Raw genomic sequence first — 20,600 nt, 5'->3', positions numbered from 1 at the left:
AATTGTATTGAATTACAGGTTCGAGACTGAGGCCAAAAACGCTGCAAGCTGTAGACGTGCCCATAATAGACAATCGGCAATGTGAAAGGTGGCATAAGTCGAATGGGATCAACGTGGTTATCTACGACGAAATGATGTGCGCCGGATACCGAGGTGGCACAAAAGACTCATGTCAGGTACGTTTAAGGTTTGAAGTGAATTATTGCACTGACAGAACACTGACAGGCAACTATTGGATGGCTCTGTATAAACAAATTAGGCATGAGCGGATATTCGCAATGCTATAATCAGAGATTCGTATTAATTGATTAAAGGAATTTATGCAGTTTACACTATAATGAATTCTTCGTGACAGTTGGCACATTATCATAAAATCGTTGAGCCTCGAGAGTACTTTTGCCGTAAAACTTTAAAAAATGGATGCATGAAAGATCTCATGACAATTTGCCGTTGTTCAAAGTACAAAATATAACAAAATTCAATCCATGATTTAAAAAACAAACAGACTTTAAGATGGGTTCATACCCATGTGGAAGTTTAGGTTAGGTTGTGTTTTTTTAAGGTGAGAAGGCAGAAAATTGTGCAAAAAAAATTGCACAATTTTTTCAGGCAGATTGGGAAGTTGAGAGTGAATTTCGAACTTTACCGATGAACTCAGGTTGAATACTTAATCATCATTACTACATATATAAGCTCTCTGATTCCCTTAATATTTATTTTATATCACGGTTCGTTTTAAAGATTTTCATGATTTTTGCAGCTATCAAAAGGAGATAGTCCGTAATGAACCCGCACAATTTAAATTAACGCACAGGGGCCTACCGATAGAGCTCTTAAAGGGCGCGAAGCGCCATCTGGGGTCACACCGCGTAGTGGCCAAAAAACTTGCTACAAATAGACCGGGTTATTCAGAAAGGAACCAAGTCACATCAACTGTAGTCATATTTAATTTGGCGCTTTACATTGTTTACATGAAAACGATTCTGCGGATTATTGTGCAGATTTCAGTGAATTTTTTTGCATATTAATTCCTTAAAATTTTCGAGGGAATCCGCACAAACGTTCTCTTGTAAAAAATTGAATTCCCTGGTTGAATTAAGCACACGGAGAAAAAAACTTCTTGCGTGGGACCTGAAGTTGAGGTCATATGGATCTCTGAAGTTTTCGGATCACGTGTCTAAAAACTTGAGGTCCAGCTGCCGAAGTTCAGGTCAGATATTTGAAGTACTTCGATTTATACCGAAGGGTTCGGGTCACACATCTGAATTACTCCGGTACAAACCGAAGCAGTGCCTCGATGTCTGACCCGAACTTCGGCAATTCGACCTCAAATTTTCGGATGCGTGATCAGAAAACTTCAGAGATCCATATGACCGCAAAGTCGGGTCCCATTCACGATGTTTTTTTCTCCGTTCAGTAGCTGATGTGGCTTGGTTCCTTGATGCTAAACGCGGTTCAAATAAGGGTTGAAATTATTGTATGTAATGCATTGATTCATTTTTTTTTTTTTTTGGTTTCAGGGTGACTCCGGAGGCCCGTTAATGATGGAGCGAACAGGGAGATGGTACCTGATAGGCATCGTTTCAGCCGGGTATTCGTGCGCGCAGCGCGGGCAGCCAGGAATCTACCACAGGGTGGCGCAAACCGTCGACTGGATCTCATACATCATCAACTCGTGAGTGACCCCCTCACGTCCACGCCCCAACACCACCATGCGTCATCGCGAGTTGACGTCACGAACCGACGTCATCTCCCGTGTAAATTTCAAAGAATAATGCTGCCAAGTAGTTTAGATGAACGACGAGTCTTCGATCGGGGTTCGACGTCACGAATTGGTGCCAAAATAATGAGCTTCGACCAAATCGTTGGTGTATTTTGGACCAACGATTCGGTCGGAGCTCATTATTTTGATTCCCTTTCGCGACGAAAATAATAGAATTCAGGATCAGTGATAGAGACTTCTGATACTCTTTGGGTTCTTTCAGCGCTATCAACCAACATAGAAACTTTTGCGAAACCGAATTCTGAGAAAATCACACTTTCATTTTAATGTCTCACGCTGTTTGAGCAATAGTCAATCTTAAATGATGGACAATTTGGTGCGAGCAACTATTCGTGCTTATCTACTATGCTACTTGCCTACACGGAGAATTGAAGGCGTTTAATCAGGAGGTCATTTTGCCTTTCGACTTACATCTAGGCATCAACATCAGGAAACCCACCATGCCTTTGCCTGAAACCGGACAGTATCAGAACTCTCTGCTCATAATTGCTTCTCAATACGAATGTGGCAAATGGATTTTTGATTTTAGTATTATAGATCTTCAGTGGAGTTATTCACGTTGAAAATTTTATTTGAAGGGGTACCATGAAATACTCAAAATGAAAACTCACGTGTAAAATTAAATAAAATAAATGGAAAGCATGAACTCAAAGAAACATGCCATTAGCGTTCAAGCGGTTTATGGTAAAATTGAAGAAAAACCCAATGCTCTCAAACGTAAGGACTAATCCCTGGCTATTGATCACGCCCAAAAAACCAGGAAACTTAATTTGCATCAGGTTTTCTGGTTGTAAGTTGGTTTTTATTTTCGTCCAGAGGAGAGGCATTACGAAAAATCAAATAATTTTTTCGCTTATTAAAAGAAGTTGCTAATTTTGTGCGAAATTTTTTGCCGTCTAGTAGTATTTTTAAATAGTTCACAAAAAATTCAGGATGACCGAAGTGAGCAGAATTAAAATCAACGGAAATAATTTTCTTAGGCATAAACTTGTGTCGTTTTCAAACTTCTTTAACTCAAGCTAGCACTCTAGACTAGTTCTTAATTGAAATTTTAAATGCTTCTTCGTCAGCTGAGAGCCGCAAAATTTCAATTTTGGACCCCTCTCTTTGGTCTGGAGAGAAACCATTATTTGCAATTTTAAAGTTTCCTTTCAGATTTGAAACTTAAGCGTTTTTGCAATTGATTTTTTTATTTTAGTTTCTTTGCATTTTTTTTATGTCAAGCCCCCTCAGTTTGCCAGAAATGTGTGATGCGCATGTATTGTATCTATATATAAAACCAGAGAATGGCAAGTCGTTAGACTCCATATTACTCTATGGCCAAAACTCGTTCGACTGAACGAGTCATTCTGTAAATACGCACTCTTTGAATTCAAAGATTTTAATTAAGTACTTTTTGTAGCCTGTGATATCAATAACATCTTCCCCTGGTCATGCACGGTTACAGCTACATTTTTGGAATTTTTGGCATTGAATTTTAGGTTTGAACTAATCATTTAAGAATCGAATGTTCCCCTTTGAACCATCTTAGTGCCGGATCCTATTGATTTTGACATTTTCAAGAATACGAGGGAAATTAGCAGATCATTTTTTGATTTTTTGAATGAACAATTTGGTTACAGTGTTTAGAACAGTGAATGCTTTGTTTGTATGCTCTTTTCCTTATGTGGGTTTACTTATAGTTACCGCCATTAATTTAAGATTTTAAAATGAGAATACCCACATCAAGAAACGAATGAGAGAAACATGTACTTCAAAAGAAAGCACTCAAAAGTTAGTGTAATTCTTGTTGAGCTCGGACAGCGGTGTGCAAAAATACTGCCCGCACTTGACCTTCAATCATGCAATTATCAATTGGGCTTCATTTTGCAATTAGGAACTATAATTTCTGGCTCATCCGTAAAAAACACTTATGTGCGTTGGAAAACTAATGGTGTACATTCGTTGTTTCTGAACTGAGATAGAATTTATAATTCCTAATTGCAAAATAGAGTCCAATTGGACATCATTAAAGCGAGCAGATTCATTCTCAATGTTGGTTTTAGAACCAACGTGTAGCCTGGCGAATTGCTTTTCCTAATCCTGTTTTAACAGATGCTCAATTTGAACTTTGTTGCAATTGCAGCGGACTTGAGAAAAGGAGATTGTGTGGTGTGTATTGCCGCCTCTCATGACCCTTTTTTTCTAAAGTCAAATTTCATTGGGATGTTTGTGAAATTGTCATTAGCTACTTTTTTGGCGTTCTCCAATTTATTGTTACAGAAAAATATTTATCATCCACGGGTGAAGATTGATCATATGCAAGTTTTTATGTGCTTAACGTCATCGTTTTTTTTAGTCCGAAACAAATCATTACGATTGCTGATTTCTGCGAATTAAATGCCAATATATTCCACTAATAGTAGATTGTTGGGTAACTCTGTGCATGACCAGAACGATTATGAATGATGACTGAAAATAAATAATTTTAAGCGACACGGTAGATTTGCGACTCTCGTAGGAACACCTTTCACTTCGGTTCGAAAATGAGGGAAGTTGAAAGTCTTACCAAAGATTACCTAACCATTTAGTATGTAAATAGCCGTCCGTCCATCAATTTTGAATATAAAATTGAAGCAGTTAGAGATGTAATCCCACCCATACCTCAAGAGGAAGTATAGAAAAACGGAAAACCTAAGCTTTCAATAATCCATTAAATCGGAGGAGTTTAGGTAGAGGGAAGTTAAAGAGAGTCCAAAAACTGCCACCAGAAAAATTAGTATTAAAATCGGAAGAAACCTTCACTAAGTATTTTCTGATAGGAAATCCTAGTAAGCTTCGAGAAGAACTCTTTATTGGACAAGTCGACAGATTTTCATTCTTTTTGAACATGACTAGAATTTGTTTGCAACAAACTTGAATTCACTCTCAGGAAATTTTCGATGGAAGTTCTTTTCGATTAAAGTAATCAATTTTTCTGCGGTAGAGGACACTGATCCATTCATATTTTTCATGAATATCCGGAGAATTGAAAAAAAACCATTTTCAACATTTCATCATTACATGAACTCAAAGAGAGCTATAAAGTTCTTTCATTTGTTAAATTCAGGAATATGAATATTAAATTCAATTTTTAGCCAGATTGCTATGAACTCCGGTTGTGTAATTAATAAAGTTTCATATTCGTAAGCATAAATGGCTAACAACATACATTACGTACATGGCTAAATATTAAACTTTATATTCATGTAATTATAGTTGCCCTGATAGATGCAAAACAATTCAATTGCCGTAAGTATAATAACTTTGGACGTGAATAATCATTTTATAAATGTTTGTCTTTACTTTTGCCTCTCTTATCTCTACCTCCACCGATTCACTGACTATGAAAAGAAATCATTTTCCCATTTTAGGTAGTAAACGTATGTTATATGTGTTCCTACATCAAAAAAGGAAAAAAAGTCTATTTTAAGTTTCTCTTTAAATATCTAAAATATTAGGAAAAGAAATAAAGTATAGTTACCAGTAAGATTTGAATAATTCTCGATAATTTGAGAATTTACGAGACATTAACAAATTCTGTGCAAAATGCCCGTACTCAGCATGCGCCTTTATTTTGTATTTTTCTAAAGATTCCTGTAGTTAAGTACTCATATTTGCACTCATGTACATACGTAAATTCCTAGTCGTGTTTTCCGTTACTTCGTAAGTAGAACTGAACTATGTTTAACACAAGAACTAACAAAATCCAAGTTGATCGAAATTTTTGCGTCGCATTCAAATCACATAATTTATTTTTTCTCGGTGAAAAACTTACATTTAAACCACTCATAATGTTCACTAATCATGCCTTCTTTAAGGTATTGAAAAATTGCGAATATTAATGAATAATTTATTTTTTACATTGCCTAGTTCCAAAAACTTTATTTATGATATTTATAAAGCGTACTTTAAGAACTATTATTGCGCATATTGCTGCAAATTGTATAAAAAGTGAATTTTTTGTAATCTGTACATAGATGAAATAAAATGTCCGTGGGCAAAAGAGCAGTTTGTTTCTTTATCACTGATATATTTCCAACTCCATCTCCTTCTTTTCCTTCTTATTCCGTGACAAAATATGTCAGTCATAATTATTCAGCTCTGAAATGCAGCAATGACTGTAAAGTTTACTGTGGTAAAAAAATAGTATCGACCGCAGGCAGGGCCGGATTTTCCTACTTGCCGCCCATGGGCCGCCTGTATTTTGCCGCCCCCTTCTCATTCGTTTTGAAACATCAATAAAAACCATCAAGTGAACGTGCCAGCGGGGGAGGAGTGCATAAGACGCGTTTACTCGTGTTGAACACATTTTTTAGGAAAGCCCTGTCAACACTACTAGCAAAAGTTCACGGAACTTTGCGCAAAAGTCAAGTTTCGTAAACCTATTTCAAGTGGACAAGGCCTTCCATTCATAAGAAATGAACGAAAAAATTATGAAAGGACAAACACAAAATTTGGTTTAATGATTTTAACTTCCGCTGCCGCGCGCGCCGACCGCACCGCGTTTGGCGCAATGCGTGAAGTATTCACGCAGTCTTGTAGGCGCTATGCGTTTCACGCTGACTGCGCTGTATTTGGCGCAATGCATGAAGTATTCATGCATTCTTGTAGGCACTATCCGTTTCACGCTGATCACTATAATCGCACTGTGTTTGGTGCAATACGTGGAGTACTCGTGCAGTCTTGTAGGCGCTAATATGTGTTACATGCCGATTGCCGCGCCGAGGGCTTCTCCACTGAAAAAAATGATATAACGCGCTATACGAAACTGGTGTGGTAGGTACCCGTTTGAGGTGCTGTACGGAGCTGCCTAGTGGCGGCCACCAATTCGAATGGCGCGCGCCACGAAACTCGTTTGGTACAGCGCTGCGCGGTGCTGCGCCTCGCGGAATGTTTATGAATCTCAATCAGCCAGGCGGAACAAATACTAACATTCTCGGATCTCATTTCATAATGGAGATACGTGATTTTACACTTTGGCTAATAGAATATATGTCACATTTTTGAAGAAAAGATACAGTTTAAGATGCTTAATAGCAGATACTCACCTTCAGGCTTCACAATTTGAAAAATCCAGTAGTAAGATCTGACAGCAGTTGGGTACAAAGAATTTCAATGTAGGTAGATCCATAACGATGATAATTTCTGTGAACTGATTTTTTAGTAAAATGTCCAGTAGACTGACACATTTACTTTAAGAATCAGATTTCAAGAAAGGTAATGGTTTAAAAAAACCTATGTTCATGAGCACGGTGGATATGAAGGATGAATAAGGAAAACATAAGAAACACTGATTTTGAGTAATGCTAACTCTAACTCACAAGAGAAAAGCTGTCAACCTGATGTTTTACACTAGCCATTTAGCAATCATTGATCAAGAACTTTCGAGTAATAGGAAATCACAAAAATCACAGGGTACAGAATAGAAGCTGGTTGTAAGCGATTACTTGGAGCGTTAAAGTAGGTAATGAATATTGATCAGGTAACCATGTAAAATGTTACTCAGGGGCACAAGATGGTGAGTAAGGGTGGTATTTTTCATCATTCAATCTAAAGCCAAGACCGACAGTTTCTATTTACAAATTAACGATTAATAGAGAGAGGAATAAGTATCCTTATTAGCCTTGAAACTGTTTAGCGCAGTCGCTCAGGAAATCCCAAATCATAGAAGAAAAGCGTTTAAAGAATTTCTCCGGTTGAGCACATATTTTGGTGCATTGATGTATCTCTCTGTAGTTCTAAGCACAAAACATTGAATTTTCATGGGTATAAGAGAGTTTTAGATGAAATAGGAAAATTATCAAGTAAATCATGGTACCCAGGCAATCTAGCGTATCATGCATCCATCAACATCTTGCCCTGGTATTTAACATTCTCAGAGGTGGACAAGGGAAAAGCGAAGTACAATTTCGTTTGAAAAGATTATAAAATGAAAACTTCTAGACAACTAGGAAATGGAAAAAGCACAAAGTAATCTTACTTTGAAAACAAACAATCAAAGAGATTAAGGTCTCGGTCGACATTGTGGGCAAGTGCACTTAGGAGCTAGAGTAGCTTCAAAACTTCACGGCATCACAAAACCAATTAGGTTCGAACATGTTCAAGATAAATATATCCTTGATTGTAATTATATTTAACGAATAAACATGCTAAAAACTACCGATATTATGTATTGTGAGGGATCTGAGTGATATGAACTTGGTAATGGCCGGAACTTCGGTTTGGTACGATCGCGGTTTTCCACACATAAGACACGATGTTAGGAAAAGTAATGTAACAAACTGTTGAATACTAGAGTAAACATGAGATAGGGTGAAATTAGAATTAAATGTTTAAAGTCAAAGAGATACAAGAAAGAATATTGGCATGTTTTGATGACGAAGACACTGATAACAATCCAGACCAACAACAACCTGCCTTACTTACTGTTCATAGCAAAAACATCAATTATTAAAGATAGCAGCACTATCAACCCAAGAAGCGGGAAAATAGAATAATCATTTAAATTAAAGCGGGGACTTTTAAATTGACGCACCCGAAAAAGGGTCCGAAACCTTTGTAGTTGATACCTCAACGCAACGGCCATTTTTGTAACAGCTCGGAATGATTTGCCGTGGATGATGGTGTAAACGAGATGAATCGTGCCGCTTACCAAACTTGTTTGGTGCGCGGCATAAACCAGTACGTGACGTCAGTTTATAACTAAAAAATTCTGGTACGCCGCACTAGATTCTCGTTCTGCGCATCAAACTCTTTTTTCAGTGTCCTTTTCAACTCAAGTCCTCGTCATCATTTCTCCCTAAGTCGCGCCATTCCAGGCCAAATTGTGTGTTTGGTTTCTCTCTTAACTCGACTAATTAAAGGTGCAGTCTCTTGTATCACTGAAAGAAGACAAAATTAGAAATTACTATACTCTCAGGAAATGAGAGATTTTGTAGCCTTTTCTCGTTTGTAATTTTTTTTTTCTAAATCCGATTTTTTTATACCTACTTTTAAAAAAAATTGCAAAATTTGCCGCCCCCAAGATTTGCCGCCATGGACCGCGGCCCATGTGGCCACCCCCTTAATCAGGCCCTGAGCCGCAGGTATCTCTAAAAGAAGGTACTCTTTTAATTAACTACAGGTGATTCGACTCCTATGGCTGATACATATCTCAAATTTAATGGTTTTACGTGTGTTTAACCCATGAATTTGACCAAAACCTGTTTTCCGAGGTTTTTAAGCAAGAAAATACGAATTTGGCATCAGATTTTTAAAATTTTGTAGCCTTTCTAAGATGACGGCCGATTTGGTGGGAAACTTTTTGGCGGGAGCTCGTGTTGCCTACACCAAAAATTGAAGGCAAACTAATATGCCGTTATAATAACCTAGTTTTAAAGTTGGAAAAGCTGAAAATGAGATAATTTCTAACACTTTCACTTTCCATTGCCATTTGGTACTCGAAAGAATAGAAAATCAATCACAAAAGACCCGTTCTCTCAGATTTCTAAATTGACTTTTAAGGATGTATTTACATGTTAAACCAATCGATATCGATATAATCTCACGTGTTTGATGTATTGAATATGATCTATGGACCAGTACACAGAGAAAAATTTAATTAAAAAAGTTCGGTTAAAACGGGAAGTAAAACACAAAATGGATTGCATTTTGCAAAAAGGAACCACTAGCATTGCAACGATGCTAAGATTGTGCAACTTCATCTTTTGCAATAAAATTGCGGAAATCGTGAAAAACTATGAAATTTAGATGGTAATTTTTGTCTTAAATTTACAGTTTTTAGCGAGTAAAATAGAAACTATTAATGGATACTCGGGTTTTTCCTCCAAGACAAAAGAAGTTGCACAATCTTAGCAACATTGCAATGCTAGTGGTTCCTTTTTGCAAAATGCAATCCGAATATCCTTTGCCTTTGGTTGAGAATTTCAAAAGAAGTGCCACCTAGTTTTCTCAAAGAACTTTCGTAAAAGGTGAGCGGTGAATACCAAAGTCGCAATCGGAGGAACGTTTTATCCCAGTCTCTCAATTGTTTTCTGCGCTAAATTCACAGCAAGCTTTACCGAATCAATTAGAAATGTGTGCTGGTTTGTGCTTCACTTCCTATTATACTCAAAAGTTACCCAATATCACAAATATTTTCATCGGTGCACACAGTAATTGTAGTGACGACTAGTCAAATGCAAAACAGTCTTGACTCGTTCATTTCCTAATAAAAGTCGAGACCATAAAAAATTGCGAATAATTATGACGATGTATAATCAGCCATTCTGATGGAAGGTGCCAGCTAATTACATTGCACGTAACTAAAATAAATTAGGAACGAAAATGCAAAATGTATTTGGTTATTTCAAAGTTTGTCTCCTTTTGATTAGAACATGCAAGTGATTTACATGTAATAAAGTCTACTTCTATTACAGATAAAACACATATTTGAAGTAAATTCTTCACTTGAAGAAAAAAGAGGTATAATTTATGCATTTGAAAGAAATAGATCTGCCTGAATGGAAAAAAAATTGCCAATGAATACCAGAGTGTTTCGTTACAATTGCTCCTCAAGAAATCTAGTAGTCACTATCACACTTTTCGATTGAGTTCACCGTGCATCTATTGGATCAACTGTATGTGAAGTTTGGTAAATTGGTAGTGCGACGAAAGTTCATCATTATTTATTTCAAAAATGTACTAAAGCCATGAGGAGAAAAAGAGGAAAGATCAAATAAGCGGAAGCGGTATCATTATGGCCAGTTTCTAAACTGTGATAAAACCCCTTCATTTTTAGGAGATACAATTATATATACTCTTGTAACATTGTGCCTTGCACCCACTGCCCCCGCACTGGCATTGATTCGTTCTTTTGATTCAAGGTCTTATAAAAGTTAATGGGGGGGGGGGGGTGGGTGGTTCAAAAATGGGGAACCATATTCATTAACAATGTAGAGTTATATCCGAGTGACAAAAGCCCCTAAAATCAGACAGTATTAGTTGTGATTTTCTTTGCAAGTACTACCTAAATCAACTTTTATTATTCGACTAATACCATTGGTTCATCTTCCATTTAAACCCATAGAAAAATATCGATAACCAGGATATTCGCAACGAACTTCGTAAGAATCGATTCTTTACCGTAGCTTCTAATGGAAGAATATCGATGATCAACCATTCGCGCCTCGTCACTGCTACGCCTATCACACTGCAACTTGGTTGCTGGCAAGCAAGAAGAAGAACCGGCGGATGCGGTTACGGTAATAATGTCCGGGATGTAGGCATCCCTTTGCCTTCTACTTATGAAGAAAAATAGTAGAATTCAATAGAATTTAAGAGAAGGAAGGTGTGAAGAATTGTGTTAAAAAATTTACGAGCAGACTCCTTATTCCTAAAAAAAAATAAATAAATTAATAAATTAAAGAAAGAAAGAAAAAAGAAAGAGAGTAGTAGTAGTAAAATAATTTTATTTTAAAGCGAGGCTTTAGCATAGAGAGAGACAGAAATAAAGAAAATGCAGCTAGAAATCTTGAATGCACTTCACACATAGCACGATCAGAAATACCGCCTGCGAGGTATGCAACTAACAAAGCAGTGATGAAAAGCTGGCATTCAGCTAATGAATTCACGGCGATCCCGAGTTCTAAAACTTACGCGCTACGGTGCACGGGTAATTACACCTCAACTCTTTACTTTTGCAAGTGCAGGGTACGACGGGTTAATTAATTGATCTTTAAACGCTGGACTACAGGCCAAAGTATTTCACGCGACGGCAACTTATGAGGGTGATAATGACATCTGCCGGTCTTTGAGAGAGGGAAATGTGATCTTCGCGTGAGAGCTAAGTTTCAATTGCGATACATTTTGAAAGTGAACAGTGATTATGAAATTAAAGGCAAACTTAGCAGCGGTAAATATCACCGAAGCAACTTTTGAAACTTTACTGAAATGAGTGGAATTAAATACTATTGATTAGTCCTAGAAGGAAATGACGAGTTACTGCTGGTGGTATCTGTAAGCGTTTTTTTGGTGCACCCTTCGAGAATCCGTATATTTTCTCATTTTTGTTCCTTTTAATTTACGCATTTTTAATCGGTGAAGTTGTGATGCATTTTTGAACTTTCGCTAACTCCTCAGAACAGGATGATGGTAAAATTTCAATTTATTCATTTTTTAAAATATGCGAGTGTAATAATTATTGTGTATCTATCTAAATGGGTATGCTTCAAAAAACATTGTGTCCGAGACAAAGGAACGTAACTTCATTCCAAGATTGCAAAGTTGACTTTAGCAATTCAATTTTTACAAGAATATGACTGCGCAGTTCATGTTTAATTTTACTGATTTTTCCGTAATATCTAATCGTATCGCACTTTTCAAAGCTGAAACTGCTGAAAGTTATTGAAAGTTTAGAGCTCTTCTGGTCGGAGATCTTGATTGTTAGACGACTTTCGGAATCGCCTTCAATATTCTGGTATGCAAATTGAGCTACTTGAGCGTATTTATGCTAAAAGAAAATGAAGACGGGTGGGAAAGATGTATGTGCTCGTGGAAGCTACATAAGAAACAATGTAAAAGTGGGTGTCGTTTCTTTTGGCAGAATGGAAAAGTGGGATATTACATTATCTTTACATTAAAGGAACTGAGCGCCAAAATACGCTAACTCATGAGCCATGTGCATGTAACAAGAGCGTTGTGGATAGGGCTCATGATTGGAAGAACGTTCCTGTCCCCGCGTAGGTCCCCCGTCGTTGACAGTGACGTCAGTGGCGCTTTACAGTTCCGATTTATTCTCACGGCCCTTACCTAACGAGCACACTCCTTTTATCCACCCGTCTATGGTTCCTTTCAGCACAAATACCTCCATTTCGACGGCGAAACTGCAAAAGTGTGCATCTTGGTTGCGGTGTTTTGAAATCTCCGCTTCTATTAAGTATATTCTTCAAAAGGCCGAACCAGCATCATGCCTTGAAGTTTTCACGTAATATTCTTAATAAAAAGAAGAAATATCACTGAAATTCCCAACAAATGACGTTCAGTAGTGTTATTTCATGTAGAAAATAAAGTATGACAGGAGGTCTAAAACGCCGCAAAGCGAGATACGCATTTCTGCATTTTCACCATGACGACCGGTTTACATCAATCGATTCAGATTGTTGAAATTGACAGACAAAGCTATCGAAAAAAAAGGCAAAACGGATATGGAGGGATCCTATTGGTGGAAGCGGGTGGTTGCAATAGACAAATAAGGTATAAATAATAGACTAACGGAAACCCACGAGGGACCCCTATATAGTTAGTCCATCATTTACCCCCTTAGTCCAACAGAACCAACTATTTCAATCAAAAGGATCGCTCCATAATCACTATGACTTCTTTGCCTATCGCTTTGTCTATCAATTTCAATAATCAGCCCGCAGGTTTTTATTTTCAATCGAATTCGTACCCTCCTCATTCGAATCCATCATTTCTTCAGAAATTCCAGCGAAGGACCAACACCATCGACCTGATCTTCATGATCCTCCGACTGATCGGCTGGCTGGCAGTGCCCCACTGGGGCCGCGCCAAAAAGCTCGCCTACCGCTCGTACGGGATCGCCGCGTGCGTCTTGGTCTCGGTTTCGGCGCTCGAGCAGGCCCGAGGAATCAACGATCGATTCTCCATCGAAGAATACGGTTCAGGCTTCACCGCTATCGCTCAAGTCATCGGTTTTTTCTTCGTCGCCTCTTTCACAGTCCTCTTTGCTGTCAACGCCAAACGACTCCGGGAATTCGACACCGAGCTCAAACGTAAGAGTCTATGGGTACATCACGAGGATTGCCTCAACCCTTAGATCACAGACTCACTTTTTCAACACAAACGCTAAAAAAAAAAAAGTACTTACGGGCTATACAGGATGATCCAGGGTTAAACGGCCGGACTGCAGGAGCCAAAACACGCCCAAACCCCCTTTTAAAATGGAGATGTTGCATGTGTGAGGAATTTGCGATTTGACAGTTGATTCTATTGTAAAAGTTCGCGAGAAACACGATGGTGCCCTTGGTTTTCTCTGAAATTAACTCTCAAGCCCAAAAAAGCTCTCAAGTTGAGGCCACAATGGAGGGGATATTCCACCCTACGCTGAGAGTCCACGTCTACATCAAGACAAACTCTCCATGCAAAGATAGGGAGCAAACATATTAGAAAGGTCGCCGTGTTTTCAGTCTTAGAGTCCCTAGATAAAGTGGTAGCCCTGTCAATGTATTTGCTCCCTATCTTTGCATGGAGAGTTTGTCTTGATGTAGATGTGGACTCTCAGGGTAGCATGGGATATCCCCTCCATTTTGACCTCAACTTAAGAGCTTTTTTTGAGTTTGGGAGTTGATTTAAGAGAAAACCAGTAGCACCATCGTGTTTCTCGCGAACTTTTACATAAGGATCAACTGTCCAATCCCAAATTCCTCACACATGCAACATCTCCATTGCGATTTCAATTTTTCTTGGATCATTCATGAATTCAGGGCATAAAAGTACAGGAAAGTACACATTTTCATGAGATTTGGTTCGCAACCGTTGCCAAAATTCAGGCAACGGTTCTGCACAAACCTCAGGACGTAGAACAGGTCAAAATCTGGAGACGTAGCTTCAACTGCGCTCCGGATGCTACGCCCGGAACTATCGGCCTTGAGCCCGGTACGCGGACGGTATGTCTACATAGCCCGTAAGTGCGACTTCCACGGCCAGAATTCCTTTTTCAATTTATATTTTTTTCTTTTGATGCAGAAAGACTGTATATAATAAGTAGGTAAACAGGAGAAAAAAGGACGGTGACTGTTACTCCCTTGAAACTGACCATTAAGAAGTGTTGAATCCCCAAAAGTAAAAGCTTCCACCTATCGCCAAGAGGCGAGTGGAGGATCTATCTTCGTCTCTGAGTTAAACTCACGAAACTAACCAAAACTCTCTGATCGGACAGGAACTGTGGCCTTAGCGATGAAATACTCCCCGAAGATCACATCGGAGCGCTACGACCGAAGCGAAACACACTCATCACTAATCGTGCTCACCGTCCTGTCGGCCTTGGAAGCAAGCGTGGTCCTCTGGTTCGGCATGACCCTCTACGACCACCTCTTCCTCATCGAATCCACCGGGAAGTCGCCCCGATTTGCTTTCCCGTGGCTCTTCTACGGTCTAGACCCGCACCGGGAGTTCTGGATCATACTCGCCCTCCAGTTCATGCACGGACTCTTCTGCGCCTGCATGGTGGCACTGGGCTTCGCTTTTCCACCCGCGATGTGCACACTTCTCCAGGGACAGATAGAGATCCTCAAGGAGTCCTTGCCCATGGCTCGGGACTCCGCAGGGAGGTTGATATTGTCGGGGTTCGATTCGAAAAGGAAGATCGATGGAGTTAGGGATGCTGGTGGAGAGGACATGGAGGACCAGGTTGATTTGAGGGATTGCATTGTGCATCATCAAATGATTCTTAGGTTCGTCTTGTACTATAACACTCATAAAAATACATATTTCGACGGCGTAGGTCCGCAATCACATATCTCGTTTGCGGTGTCTGAAAATCTTCGCGGCACCCCCATATTATTTTTTTTAAAGAAGAACAAATGGACATCATTCCTTGAAGTTTAAGCAGAATTTTCTTCGCACAGAGAAAAAAAATCACGGCAGTTTTAAAGAATTGCCGTTGAGTAGTCTTCCGCTTAAGAAATAAAGTATGACAGGAAGTCTGCGACGTCGCAAACCGAGTTATGTGATTGCCGACTTACACCGTCGATTAGTGTTCTTTGGCGCAATGCATGAAGTATTCATGCAGTCTTGTAGGCGCCATGCGTTTCACGTCGACCGCTGCCGCCGCTGCTGCTATGTCTGACGCAATGCGTGAGGTATTCATGCAGTCTTGTAGGCGCTAATATGTGTTACATGCTGACCGCCGCGCCGAGGGCTTCTCCTTTTCATCTCAAGTCCTCATCATTACTTTCCGCATCGCGCCGTTCCAGGCCAAATTGCGTGTTTGGTTTTTCTCTTAACCCGACTAATTAAAGTAGCCGTCTCTTGTATCCCCGAAAGACGACAAAATAGTCGTCTTTTCTCGTTAGCAATTTATTTTCTGAATCCGAAGAATCTTGTGTTACCTACGGTGTGGGTCGATTTAACATAAAATTGTGTTGAGCAACCAAGTCCTTTGCGTTTATCTGACATTAAGAAAAGTAACACAGAAAAACACTGAACACGGCAATTTTTAACCGTGCACACTGATAAAAATTGCCGTGTACTTGTGTTACTTTTTGTAAATATAGGAAGTAAAACACAAACCAACACAAATTTTGTGCTGATTTTTATATACTTTGCGGTGAATTTAGCGCAGAAAACGATGGGGAGACTGGGAGAATGCATTCCTACGATTGCGAAGTTGGTATTCGCCATTCGTTTTTTTTTTTTAGCAAATTTCTTCAAAAAAACAAGCTGATATCCTTTGAAATTGTCAACCGAAAGTCAATCAAAGGCCAGGGTTTTTTTTTTATTTTGTCTATAGCTCTTGTATTAACCAAACTTTTGTGTTGAGTTCTCCTTCTTTGAAGAAGAATATTCGGGAAAACCTCCTTCCTTCCGTATCTTTGAGTGTTATCACAAAAATTAAGCTGGTTGGTTTTGAACACAAAAATAATTTCCAAATTTTGTAACCAACAGGGTGTTAGAATAGTATTATGCCTAGACTACTTTGAAGTGGGAAACAAAAGTAGAGATACCAAAAATATAGTTAACTTACAAAATGATGTTAAGTAAGATTTTAAAACGTTTTTTTTAAATTCAAGTGGCATTGCAAGAATGATTATGAATTTCACATAACTTTGAAAAAGGTGAGAGGTACCGAGAGTAGCACCAGTAAAGTATACATATACATCGAAAAATTTGGAACGACTGAACGTTTAACCTATTCGCTACGTGAAATAGAAAATTTTATCATTTATTCATTCTCTTAAACATTTTCCTCAGACTTTTTCCCCAATTTTCTTTTGTCTTTGAATTATGCATCTAAATAATTTAAATATTTTTCATGAAAAGTATACAAGTTGATTAATCATCACAAATTTTCCGTTCTTTCACTTATTAGTGATCATTCATTGTTCTTTTTGTGTTCAGATTGTTAAAATGAGGATATTCGTAAATATGTTCATCTGAACTTTTTACAGGTTGCTGAGGAGAGCTAAAGCTATAATGACTCCATTCTTGTTTTTTGGTGTCATGTTTTTTCAAATAATTTTGGCTAATCTTGCCGTTGCCTCAGCCTCGGTAAGGACATCGTGTAACTTTTATACAATAATATGACTTTTTGAAAATTAAAATTCATTATAGATACCAGCTATATAAAACCTTTTGAACCTTCGGCGTTAAAAGTTTTTCAATTGTTCGTATTGCGACGTATCGTTACACGAGATCTGTTGGACCAAAATGTTTGTTACGTTCCTCTGACTTATTATGGATTGTAGACATCAAAATGATTTTAATGTGACACAATAGGTGAAAAATTTGATTTTTGTTGATGCAAAATATAAGTGCAATTGCAGCCGTTTACAAATGGCATTACGACTAAGAAATTAAGGGCTTGGAGCAAATTTCTTGATTGTTTATGATTTCGTAACATTTAAACTGACATTTCTATATTTAGACTTCTTCAAAATTTTGAAAGACTTGGCAGCCTTGGTAACATTCGAGTGATACAACTTCTCTAACACTAGTACTTTTCTGCATGCGCTCTATCTAACACTTTAGTAGGTGTTTAAATAAACTGGACCAAATAGTACAATAAAGAAGTACTATCTTATTACAAGGAAGGCTCATTTTAGAAACAACTGATTTTTCATTAGTTTTCCGGAGCGAAAATACGATTTTATGGATGGGTCGGAGATAGTAGCTTCTTTCTCTTATTGCACACTTTAGTATGGAACTAACTAACTAGATGCATGAATGATTGATGAACAATGGCCATACATTGTCACAGAATTTCCTAATTGTTTCTTGTTTATTTTATGGACATGAACGTTTGCAACACATGTAAAAGTTTAGTCTATTTCCTATTCATCAATATTCTTAATGATTTCAGATTGACGAAAGACACTCGATTTTACTAGCTGCGGTCGACATGACATTATTTTCTTTGATACTTTTTGTCGAGGCCATGTACATAACTAATTTACGAGTTGCTGTAAGTATTAAAAGTCAATCAATCAAGCCTAAAAATCCTTTGCTTTTAAAATGATGAAATTCCTCTTTGTTTTCACAGAACTTCAATCCCTCTTTCTTAGACAAAAATCAAAGAAAGCAGAACTTGAGCGAAACTGCAGGTTTCGATGTTTATTTCGTCACATTTAAAATTTCAAGAGGGGCTTCTAAAAGAAAATTTCACGAGGAAACCAGTGGAACCACTTTTAAAACCTTAAATTTTTGTATGAGCGGAGTTATAAGCGTTTAAAGTTTCAAAATTTTGTCCGATCTCTCCTATTGACTCGATCCACTTTGCGTAGTTGAAACGACCATGCATGTTTGGATTAACGCGCACAATACTTCGACACAGACATTGCTGATAATTTTAACCTATGAAAACAGTATCATCAAATAAAGTGGGCTCTTAAGGGTGGTAGTACATTGGAGCGTTTTCTTTGTTCTTGTTTTCTTTACAGTGTTCTGAAGTTGGATTCCTGGCTTACTCAATATATCTGAAAAACCATAGAGCCGGAAAAGATCTGCTGCTCGTTGTCTACAGGTCAAATCGGCAAGAAAAGTTCTCATGTTTTTTTACGTCCTCGTTTACATCCAAAACAGTTTTCAAGGTGAGTTTATGATGGACATAATTCCTCTCCCCTCTTATAAAAATTGAACCATTTTCTAACTGCACCAATCATTAAAGGAACATGCCAATTACCAAAACCTACACCTTACATAACTGAAGGTATTGGTAAGGAATATGCTAAGGAGGAACGCCATATGAACCTTCAGGCGTTGGCAAATTTCCTTTGATATAACACGAATTTCCTGGTAAACTTATGAATATTTTCCTCCAAATTTTTCCGATAATTTTGTTCGCAATTTCACCTAAAGATTCTGAAAATGTAAAGGAAGAATATTCATAGCTTTTCTCCAAAATAAACATTTTGTTGAAGGAAATTTGGCAACTCTCGAATGTTCATACGGCGTTTTTCCTTCCATCCCGAGAAAAAATGGATCATTCAAGCTCATTGAAAAATGAACGATCCGGATCATTCAATTTGAATGAGTTTTTCGTCAGCTCATTCAAATTTGAATGATCCAGATCGTTCACTTGATCATTGAATTTTAATGCGCCCGAATGAGCTTGAATGATCCTGATCATTGAATTTCAATGAGCTTGAATGATCCGGATCATTGGATTTGAACGAGCTTGAATGATCCGGATCATTGGATTTCAACGAGCTTGAATGATCCGGATCATTGGATTTCAACGAGCTAGAATGATCCGGATCATTGGATTTCAACGAGCTTGAATGATCCGGATCATTGGATTTCAACGAGCTTGAATGATCCGGATCATTGGATTTCAACGAGCTTGAATGATCCGGATCATTGGATTTCAACGAGCTTGAATGATCCGGATCATTGGATTTCAACGAGCTTGAATGATCCGGATCATTGGATTTCAACGAGCTTGAATGATCCGGATCATTGGATTCCAATGAGCTTGAATGATCGTGATCATTGAATTCCAACGAGTTTGAATGATCCTGATCGTTGAATTTCAACGAGCTTGAATGATCCTGATCGTTGAATTTCAACGAGCTTGAATGATCCTGATCGTTGAATCCCAACTAGCTTGAATGATCCTGATCGTTGAATCCCAGCCAGCTTGAATTCTCCTGATCGTTGATTTCCAGTGAGTCAAGGTCTCGGTCTGATGAGAATCTATTATAAAAAGATTGTAAATAGTATAGAAGCAAAAGTACATGGGTATCCATTCTCACTTTGCAGTTTTTTTTCAACAGAAAAATGAAGGGGAAAAAACCAAAAAAACATATGATGATAGGAAAAGTTAAGAAAACACAGACTCACCAGAAGTTTATCCAATTCCTCCAGAAGTAAGCTCATCCTCCGCCCTATTACAGCAACAGTGTGAATGTAGGTACTATAATAAAAGTAGTTTGAAGGTGAAAATTTTTGCTACAAACCATCTCCCACACGCTGTCAAGAATTCAAACCACACAACAGTCATTGTGGGAGAGGCTCGTAGCTTTGCCGCCGAGTTGCAGAGCTGCTGCGGGGATTCTTTCCATCGACACCTGAAAAATTTAACTAAAATGGAACATATTAAATTAACAGCATAACCAGAAAAATGTTGAATTGAAGAATTAACCGCGCGTTTAGAATTGCATAAGCGATGTCGCTGTTTTACTCTGATTTAAAAGAAAGAAACAAGCAAAAATTACATTGGGATACAGGGGTATAAAATTGGCTTTGTCTCTGAAATAATTAATTTACCTTAGATTGTGCTTTGAAGTGAAATAAGGCAATAGTACTTACAATTTTGTGCTTGCGTGTTTGTTCAAATGAAGCGTTATCGATGGAGAAAATATTGAAGTAAAATTGTGTCCTCGGAACACAAAGCAGTGCATTCGATGGCTGGAGCACAACTCACAGGTACAAGGTAAGTTTATACTGATAACTTGTTAAACAGTCCAGCGAAAAAACAATAAATACATAGAATTTAAAGCAACACAGACGAAAAACCTGAGCGGCGACACGCTAATGATACGCAGGCAGCAAGACTGATCAGACCAAGTGGCGAATACCG

At 38.1% G+C, this 20,600-nt stretch overlaps 2 protein-coding genes across 2 annotated transcripts in view; both read left to right on the top strand.

Annotated features, from left to right (window-relative positions):
- The window catches only part of LOC109044388 (uncharacterized), a 132,260-nt gene extending 126,448 nt beyond the window's left edge, over nt 1-5,812 (top strand). Inside the window, exons 7-8 of the mRNA XM_019062092.2 lie at nt 19-176; nt 1,521-5,812. Coding sequence (XP_018917637.2) covers nt 19-176; nt 1,521-1,679 — 317 coding nt within the window. The 3' untranslated portion in view covers nt 1,680-5,812. The remainder of the gene's footprint in view (nt 1-18; nt 177-1,520) is intronic.
- A 7,457-nt stretch (nt 5,813-13,269) lies between these two features.
- On the top strand, nt 13,270-16,934 carry LOC140225274 (uncharacterized). Its single transcript, XM_072303555.1, has 3 exons — nt 13,270-13,575; nt 14,742-15,255; nt 16,922-16,934. Exons 1-3 carry the CDS (start codon nt 13,302-13,304, stop codon nt 16,932-16,934), a joined length of 801 nt encoding a protein of 266 aa, XP_072159656.1. The 5' UTR covers nt 13,270-13,301.
- Nucleotides 16,935-20,600: the final 3,666 nt, after the last annotated feature.

Source organism: Bemisia tabaci, chromosome 8, assembly GCF_918797505.1.
Source record: "Bemisia tabaci chromosome 8, PGI_BMITA_v3".
Lineage (NCBI taxonomy): Eukaryota > Metazoa > Arthropoda > Insecta > Hemiptera > Aleyrodidae > Bemisia > Bemisia tabaci.
This window is presented reverse-complemented; position numbering and strand designations above follow the sequence as displayed.